This window comes from Anoplopoma fimbria, chromosome 14 (genome assembly GCF_027596085.1).
Source record: "Anoplopoma fimbria isolate UVic2021 breed Golden Eagle Sablefish chromosome 14, Afim_UVic_2022, whole genome shotgun sequence".
In the NCBI taxonomy this organism is placed as follows: domain Eukaryota; kingdom Metazoa; phylum Chordata; class Actinopteri; order Perciformes; family Anoplopomatidae; genus Anoplopoma; species Anoplopoma fimbria.
Window position 1 is genome coordinate 8,882,427 of NC_072462.1, and position 9,428 is coordinate 8,891,854.

General features: G+C 37.9%; 1 protein-coding gene across 1 annotated transcript; it reads left to right on the forward strand.

Moving 5' to 3' along the window:
- The first annotated feature begins 3,353 nt into the window (after nt 1-3,353).
- On the forward strand, nt 3,354-8,476 carry derl2 (derlin 2). The gene is made up of 7 exons (XM_054611979.1): nt 3,354-3,482; nt 5,316-5,381; nt 6,371-6,444; nt 6,728-6,821; nt 7,443-7,638; nt 7,746-7,836; nt 8,087-8,476. Exons 1-7 carry the CDS (start codon nt 3,390-3,392, stop codon nt 8,190-8,192), a joined length of 720 nt encoding a protein of 239 aa, XP_054467954.1. The 5' UTR covers nt 3,354-3,389; the 3' UTR covers nt 8,193-8,476.
- Nucleotides 8,477-9,428: the final 952 nt, after the last annotated feature.

The window sequence follows — 9,428 nt, forward strand, 5'->3', positions numbered from 1 at the left end:
TAGCTTTGTAGCTCTCATTGCACCTGATATTAAATGCGTCAACATGGGACGGATCAGTAGGGTATGGCATGGTGGCTATTTTGGAAATTGCATCCTCATTTTCAGCTCTTTCCTCCACATAAGATAAGATAAGATAAGATAATCCTTTATTAGTCCCGCAGCGGGGAAATTTGCACATGCCCTAGCTGTGATGTAGAGGGGGCTGCTGTCACTTCACCCTCTCCTTCACTCATCTCCTCAGGCATCACTGTTTCTGTTGCTGCCCCTGAACATAACTGAGTCTGTCCTTCCTCATCTGTGATGGGCTCCCCTGGACCAGGTAGGGTAACTGATTCTCCCTCATTTAATTGGCTCGTTGATGGCCTGATCCAAGTCAAAAGGGAGCGGCTACTCTGAGCTGCTTGCTGCAGTTCCCTGTCCTTCTGCTTTTTGACTCTGTCTTTTTTTGGCATTATGCTGCAAATTTTGTAAAAGAGATAAATGAATGTTGTGGATAATAATTGTACTGTTTTCTGAAGGTTAAAGCATAAGCAGCATTACACTAATTATGCTCTTCTCAACCTGTGTTTCCTCTTGGCAGGATTAGACAGCTAGCTTACATTTCCCTTATTTTACTCTTTTTCACCCTCTGCAATTACTCATACAAGTTTGATCGTTGTAAAACAGGCAAAACGAAGAGATACATAAATATCACGTTAAACAATTGTGGGACAAGGATAGCATGACACCGAGAGCTAGCATAGTTTACCTGCTATTTTCTAGCTGTGAATTTTCGTGACATTTATAAACATAAATTCAACATACTTTCGAAATTGTCTAAACGGCATTTATACAACACAAAATATGCACTTTCAGACAAATAATGTCATTTAACATGACAAACGTCAGTAAACAGCTGGGCAATGCTTTGAAATCAAGTTAGTTGTTTGTTTATTTTTTTAGGAAACGTCGGACCAGTTATGTTTTCAGACGTAATGTTTTCAGCGGCACTAATGTTGTTGTTAATTTATAAAAAACAACGTCGGGGGATTGCACAAACACTGTCATTACCTGTTAGTCTGATGCTGCAGGTCAGTGAAGACGTAGTCTGCACCGGTGTGGCCTTGCGCTCAGCACTGATGTGGGGGATGAGGAGGGAGAGGCGCGGCGGGGGCTTGTGAGCACCCGGGAGCAGAGGCATAGAATACGTATTCTACGTCTATGCCGCGGAGCATGTCGGGGCGAAATTCTCACAAGAACTCAAATAAATAACCCCTCAGATATCAAAACACATTTGGGGAAATTGATGACAGAGAAACTAATTTGTATTCTAAAAATATTGATGAATGAAAAAAAAAATTGGGCTCAAGAAAAAAAGGGCACTTTTTCTCAACCAGGGCACAAGGGCTGGTGCTTGAGCACCACTTGGGGTCTATCTGTGCACGTGCCTGCACATTATCCATGTTGAATTAACCTGGTAGTCGATCGGTATCAAGGCTGCTGTTGTTGTTGTTCTCTTCCGGAAAGGGGTCACGTGGTAAGGGGGTGACGAATCAGGGAATGTCATAACTGCTAAGAACCAATCAAATAGCGAACACCGGTGCCTACGTCATCGTTTTCGGACTTCTTCGTTTTCAGTCATCCACACTATCATGAAAACGCGGCGTTTTCAAACTTCTCCGTCCTCGGGAGCGTTTTCAAACGTAATCGTTTTCGGTGCCCTAAAACGCTGTGTAGTGTGGACGCTCGGTGCAAACGCAGAAAAAGATATGCGGATTCATTTGAAAACGGGTTAGTGTGGACGTGGCCTAAGACGCAAGGAAAGGAATCGAGGAGGGAATTTAAGAGACTTGGGATGTACCCACAGGTGGATTCAATAAGGGGTGAGGCAGACAATCACAACGGCTTGAAAACACACAAAGGCAGGAAGTGAAGTGATCTGAAAGAGGAGAGGTGAGTAACACAAAATAAAACAAGAAATACTTAAGTGAAAAATATATATTTTTTTAACTACGGCAAGCATTTTTGTTTCTTTCAGATATATGAAAAGAGCTAGCTAGTGAATGTTGTTGGTGATTGTAGGCCTAAGTTTCAATATTGAGAAAGTTTCTCATTTTGAGATGCTAACTCATTCATTTGATATAGTTTTTCATTATAGTGACAAACAGGATCTTTTTTTTCATCACAGGTGTGGAAAAGGCTTCCATATTTCTTTAATTTTGAATTCTTTAATTTTTTTCTTATTTCTTTCCTTCTGTTATTCCTACCTCCTCAGTATGCATTGATAACATGACAAGTTTTCACCAAACAAAACTAAACTCTGCTCTTCAGCTCTTTTCTCTGGAAGTTTTTATAATTCAGTTTCTTTTATCTGATACATTTCAAACCACATTCAACAAATGCAGTATTGCTGATTTCTTCTTTCTGACACATAGATTTGTCTTATTTCTCTCGGCTGTATCATTAACATATAATTACCAAATTTATTGGGCACATTAACATAGTTGTTGGATGGCATTGGGGATGCCCCTTTGCCATTCCCGGACTGTAAATATTTCGGAACATATAAGCAGCAAAACAAATGTAATTTCAATGTGATTTGGCCACTGCAAGATTGACAAATAACCACAGAATGGCACTACAGTGCCTCTTTTTCACGTACTGTCTTCTGCCAAAGTCCTCTGTTTGACTTTCATCTTTGACAAGAGATATGGATAAAATCATGTTATTTTTCTTTGTGAAACAATAATTTCTAAAATAATTGAATTGAATTATTAATCACTCCTAATAAAGGGTTGGTAATTTGTAACTAATGGCTTTATTGACAGTTTACTGATGCTTTATAGTGTTATACTCTTTTTCTAGTTGCTAAGCCTAATGATTCAATTTTACATGCTGGTAATCAATTTATAAATTATTATAGGTTTACACTTAAGCCATTTTAAGTAGTCATAGTGTTGTCAACAAGTTTTTTTTCCAGCTGGAGAATAAACCACAGCTCAACCTGGCAACCCAGAAGTTGTTCTGCCTAATAAGTTTATAACACATAAATAAATTATTTATTATGCATGAATACTAAAGCCGTTAGTTAATAGGACTTTATTAGAAGGACTTTATTACCCCTTTATGAAGAGAGTCTCAGGGAGTATACCAAGAGATCAACTCATTGATGCAAAAATTCCATTTGCAGGACATTTTGTTTTCAAAATAATATATTTTTTACGTAGGTAGCAAATTGTATGGTAAATTGAAAATGCATATCGGTTTTATTTATTACACTTTTTCATCAGACATTATTATTCCAGGCCAGTTGATATTTTGCAAATGTGTCGCACGTGCATGAACGCAACACCCTTCGCTTTATGGGATGACGTGTCAACAAAGTGCCGGAAGCTTCCAGTCTGTCCAAAATGGCTTACCAGACACTACAACAGGAGTACTTACAGATTCCTGTTGTAACCAGGGCATACACAACCGCCTGTGTCCTTACAACTGCTGCAGTGGTAAGATAAATTCACATGTTCACCTTGTTGGTTTAGGGATTGCTTCTCGTCGGCTAACATAGCTAACGTAACGTCGTTACTTTGCTGCTAGCTCGACGGTCTAGCTGTAGCACCTGTGAGAAGGAGACGTGTCGGCATCAGGTTATCCGGGTGTTAACTCTTTTATTCAAGCGAGGAAAAAGCCAAAAGCATAGCTAGCTTTTGCCGGAGCATTTGCTACATTTTATCAAGGGATCAAAAATTGTAAGGGCACGTAGAGTCGCGTTTCCGTAGGGTGGCAGTTTACGGAAGGCTCACAAGCGACAGCTGTTTTGTCTTTGGCAGATGCTGCTGTACAATGTAGTTAGCTCTTGTCTTTAATGGGAACCCACACGAAAGTTCTATCAAAATCAGGCTTAATATAGCTTGTATGGATTAGCCAGTATGTGTTGGTACTCCATAAAATATAACCCAGAAACCAATTTATTTGTGTTATACAAGTCATCTGTTATTAGATACATATCTATCTATCTATCTATCTATCTATCTATCTATCTATCTATCTATCTATCAATACATCAGTCTATTACAATGATACATACGTCATAAACTGATCATGTATGTTATGTTTATACTCGTAAAATCTTAATCTGCAGAGTAATGAGTCATTCAAGCTGTCAAATAGATATGTCGTTAAGAATTATAGTATCCGTCTGAAGTGAGGAAAGGAGGAAAGCTCTTTCAAATTATTTGGTATCCCTCAAAGAAGAGTAAATGACATCAGTTAGTTACAAATAGAAGTGCTGCACATCATCTGAAAGCTTTGATCTGATGATTAATTGCATATGCAGCTCCTCATAGTGTGTTAAGTTGGTTTAGTCAGTTATGCCATTCCAATGTTCAATTATATCCTATAATTTGTTGCAATTTTTTTTGTTGATTCCATTTGTTACACAGATTTGGTGCTAAATGAAAAAAAAATGTACCACTCGAGAATTGATAAAGAAATATAAGAAATCCCTCCAAAATACCATATAAAGACACCAAGACCTTGAGGAACACCATATAAAAAGACACACTCTGATTTGGTATCAAAGGTTTGACATTTGGAGATCCATGTAAGAATGGCATTTTTGGTGATTGGATGTCGAGCACTCTGTTGTGGAAACCGTTGACAACCCCCTTCTCTACATCCTCTGAATGCCCAAGGTCTCTAGTTTAATGAGGCTGTGATTATCCTAGAGGTCACAACAGGTCATTGTATACAGTGATGTCAAGTTTTTTTTAAATGTTCTCACTACAATGAAATGGCTACTATGGGAACTAACATCATCACACATTCATGGAATTGGGCTCATTGGAGCCACAAGAGCATCAGCTTTCCAGTCAAACTGGATTTATACAATACCAAGACTGTTGAGGGACCCCAGTATGCAAAAATATTCAAATACACCATTTTAAGAATATTGGAAAATAACACATACAGAGAATGCCTATCACCTGTATATGCTGACTGGGTTATATAATTGCATCTTCTGTCATGCAAATCTGTTTGTTGTGGGATTTGGTTTCAAATCAGTTTCATTGTATTTGCAAGCATCAAAATTATACACAATAAATGTTTACAGTGGGGTAAACGAAACTGACTTCCTTATCCTGCCTCAACAGGAAACGGCTCATATAAACTTAATTACAACAAGCAATGGAATGTTTGGAAATGGAAGTTACTTCTTGTGAGAATAGGTTTTAATATATTTATTTATTTTCAGATGCATGTCAATGTTTGTCAAAGCTGGATTCTTCATCTTAACATCATTACCATCTTTAAAAGGTTTGTTTTTTCTTCTTTCACAGCAACTAGAGATCATCACACCATTTCAGCTATACTTCAATCCGGATTTGATTCTAAGGAATTACCAGGTCAGTAATCTGACCCACTGCTCATCCTTATCCTCAGGAGGATACAGGGCGCATACTGTAACATTTCAGTATTTCAGCTGAAATGAGTAGTTCGACAAGTTCAGATGAAATGAAATTCCTTTTATTTGTCTGCTACAGCTACATCTGCCACATAGGTTTTCTGTAAATCACCTGTCCTGTGTTCTACTTTTAGAAAAATCAAACAGAAACCAAAAGGGAGACATTTATTTTCCAAATTTTCGGTTTCATGATTGCATCCCCTAGTTTTCCATTAAATTGACAAAATACAGTCTGTGTAGATGGAGACCTTATTTTGAACCAGCCAATCAAATCTAGCATAAAGCAGTAAGGTTAGCATTGTATCATAGGCAGAGCACACAGTCACACTGAGCCAGGCAGCACTCAACGCAAGAGCCACAAACTCAAAAACAACACTGTAGCTTCCAGCTAAAGTCTTCTTCTTATCTAACGTACAAATACTGCAGCCTGTCAGCTGCTGTCAGTCAAACGCAGAGAGCGACATACTCTTTAGCCTGCTGAGACAAAAACAAGCATTTCTGACTTTTCTTCCATTTCGTATTTAAAGTGTTTTAGAATACAAACGGGATGAGTGCATAAGTTAAATCAGTGTCATATGATGATACAATTATACTGTTAGAATCATTTTTTGTTGAAATAACAATAAACCTAGATTGTCAGTGTTTTTTTACATCATGATCAAAATCAAATAGAATTAGTTCTTTAGATTTTTCACACTTTCAACCAGATTTCTGATACAGACTGCCCTGAGCCTAATAGTTTTCATCCACATGGCATGTGACCTGTCTCACACCACTATGTTGACTAACTTCCGCACTTAAACAAAGCCTCTATTCACTACAAAAAGGTGTTGAACATTTTTTAATCAAGCAAATGACCTGAATATGTGTATCTTACTCTGTTTGTATGTTATGTACAGCTGAATGTTGTGTATCTTTCTTTTTTTGTAGGTATGGCGACTAATAACCAACTTCCTCTTTTTTGGTCCAGTTGGCTTCAATTTCCTGTTCAATATGATTTTTCTGTATCCTTCTCAGTTCCATGTCTCACTTCATTGAGCATGTGAAGTTTGTTTGCATACTTTATGTTTCACAGTGGAAGGCTGTATGTGGTTTCAGAGATGGGATGATGGAGCTTTACACTTAAATGGCGTAACATAATAGAGATACATAATCTAAAATGCACAATCAATCAAACACAAACAAGTATGATGTGGCATTTCTTTAGTATTTAGGCGGTGCAGATGAAATCTGTAAAATGCTTCTGGCTAAAATTCTGTGCAGATTTCCTTAACTTTTTGCTTTCAGGTATAGATACTGTCGTATGCTGGAGGAGGGCTCTTTCAGGGGACGCACAGCGGACTTTGTCTTCATGTTCCTTTTTGGTGGGCTTCTGATGACTGTATCCTTCCCATTATTGTTTATAAAAAAACCTTTTCACTGGCAGATAATGAGAGCTGTAGTGAAGAATTCAATGACCAGATAAACATTCATTCATTCATTTTTGTGGGTCGCGGAATACAAATATTGTGTTTTTGTGTGTGTAATGCCGGAGTTGTGGGTCAGTTGTTTCACCCCCTGCATCTTTTGACTCTGTCTTCATTACGGGATACGAAGGGCGTAGCTACTTAGTATTTGTCCATAAACAATGCATTGCACTTGTACTATGTACAGGAAATATTCGATTTCTGTGAAACCACCCATTTAATAACCACAGGCTTTGCTGCCTGTTGTAGTGGCACATGTTGATGCTCAATGGTATTCTGATATGCTGCCACTGTGTGCAACACTTTTGTCACTTTTAATAGTCCTCTACCAGTGGTTTGCCATTTGTCCATTGTCAGTAGTATACCACTTCTGTCCAACTGACCATCGCTTACCTCATAACTACCATATACTGTATATTTCCTGTTAGTAAGATTCATTCCTTTATCCCTCCTTGTTTGGCACCAGCATGGCTCTGTCCTCACAATAATCAGTTTGTCAAAGATTTTTCAAGCCATGTTCTTTAACAAGGTGTCAGATATTTGGCACTTTTGTGAGCCTGGTGTTTCTGGGCCAAGCCTTCACTATCATGCTGGTGTACGTGTGGAGTCGGCGGAATCCGAACGTTCGGATGAATTTCTTTGGCCTGCTGAATTTCCAGGCACCCTTCCTTCCCTGGGTGCTGATGGGATTCTCACTTCTGCTGGGAAACTCCATCATTGTGGATCTTTTAGGTACCTATCACTGTCATCTGTAGTCCTTATTTATTACTGAACTTGTGTGGTTTTTTGTTTATAGTAGGAATAGTACTTGTGTAAAAATGTGTTTTTTTTACCTTGAGGTATCGCTGTTGGTCATGTGTACTTCTTTCTGGAGGATGTTTTCCCCAACCAGCCAGGTGGTGGAAGGTGGCTCAAGACCCCATCTATCATGTGAGTCCCTGGTTTCTTATAACATTTTTGCTGAATAAAACAAGACTGAAAACCTGTGAGATTCAACGTAAAATACACCCTACAATCTGAAAGTGTAGGCATGAATGAATTCTTAGAGCTTTACCTCTATTTTTTTACCTTTATGGTGGCTAGAGGAAAGCTTGCAGAGTAATCAACATATAAAGGATCAGTCTTCTGGAAGCCTGAACCTGCTTAGGAAGTTTCCTCCTCCTTTGTGTGTCTCCCACAGAAAAATGCTGTTTGACACACCAGAAGAAGATGCCAACTACAACCCTTTGCCCGAGGAGCGCCCGGGAGGGTTTGCCTGGGGAGAGGGACAGCGCCTTGGAGGTTAAATATGCCCACAGATCGTGCCTGATTGTCAGGTAACTTCCAAGAACATTCCCTCAGAGAGATGAAGGGGACGAACATGGTCATAGTTTTTGACTTGTTTGTTTAGTTCTGGATGAAGAATGCCAAACAACCAGAGCTGGTTTGGAGATAACGTCTGTTGTCTTTGTATATGGGCCTATATCATCCCCAGAAACTCTTCTTGATGCAAGATCCTTGCTCTAAGACTATTTGAGAGAACACAAGCTTCTGATGGAACTCTGGATGGTGAGCCTTTATCTTAAAAAAAAAAAAAAAAAAAAAAAAAAAAAAAAAAAGATATAAAACAACTGTTATATTAAAGAGAAATAAATGACAGCAGTAAAATATCTAAATGAATTTATTCAGATGGCAAGTGCATTTTTCTTTTTCTCATTTCACTTTTTAAAGAAATAAATGTGTGGCAAATTATGCTTTGGTTTCATCTCTTTGATCCGTAGTAGTATTGCTTGAACCCAAAACATCTCAGACTAATTGATACATACAAATAACATTATTGCCTGCATACAGGGTCATGTAACTGCATTCTCTGTTCTCCCAGCAGGTCACTGTGATAAAATGTCAAGATTTGTACTATCTCCTCAACTTCAGCTTTTCACAGCTGTACTCCTTTTGTGTTTTATTTGATACTAACAGCTTTAAATCAGATATGTGTAGTTAAGTCGTATACAAAAAGGCTAAATATTCCCTTTTATTTGTTTACAACAACACCTTTGGTTTCTCTCATGGATTTTGCATGCATTTTGAAATTTGTTTTGTTTTTATTATTGTTATGTTTTATATGTTACCATGTGATCAGGTCTGTGGTAAATGGATTGTGAATCTTGGTAGAGGATATTTGGCCCTTGTTTTTTGCTCTAGAGAAGGGATAAAATAAGTTAATGAGATGTGTAAGATGCATATGTCAAATTTAGAGGAGGATTGAAAAGCTTTGTTAAATTAAGCTTGCACTGGAACAAAAAATATATATGGGCCTAATTTGAGTTTCTAATAATCTGTACTATTGTATAATGGGTTAAGATGAGTATAGGACTGTAGTAAAGTAATAGTTTTTTATGTATTATAACTGATAGTGTTATTCTGTTGTATTTTGCACTTCTCAATAATCTTATGACAACTGCTTTACAAATGGAGTTGTTTTTTTACTGTCACAGACATAAAAAGCCAAGTTATAATCAACATAATGCACTGTATTTCAGTAT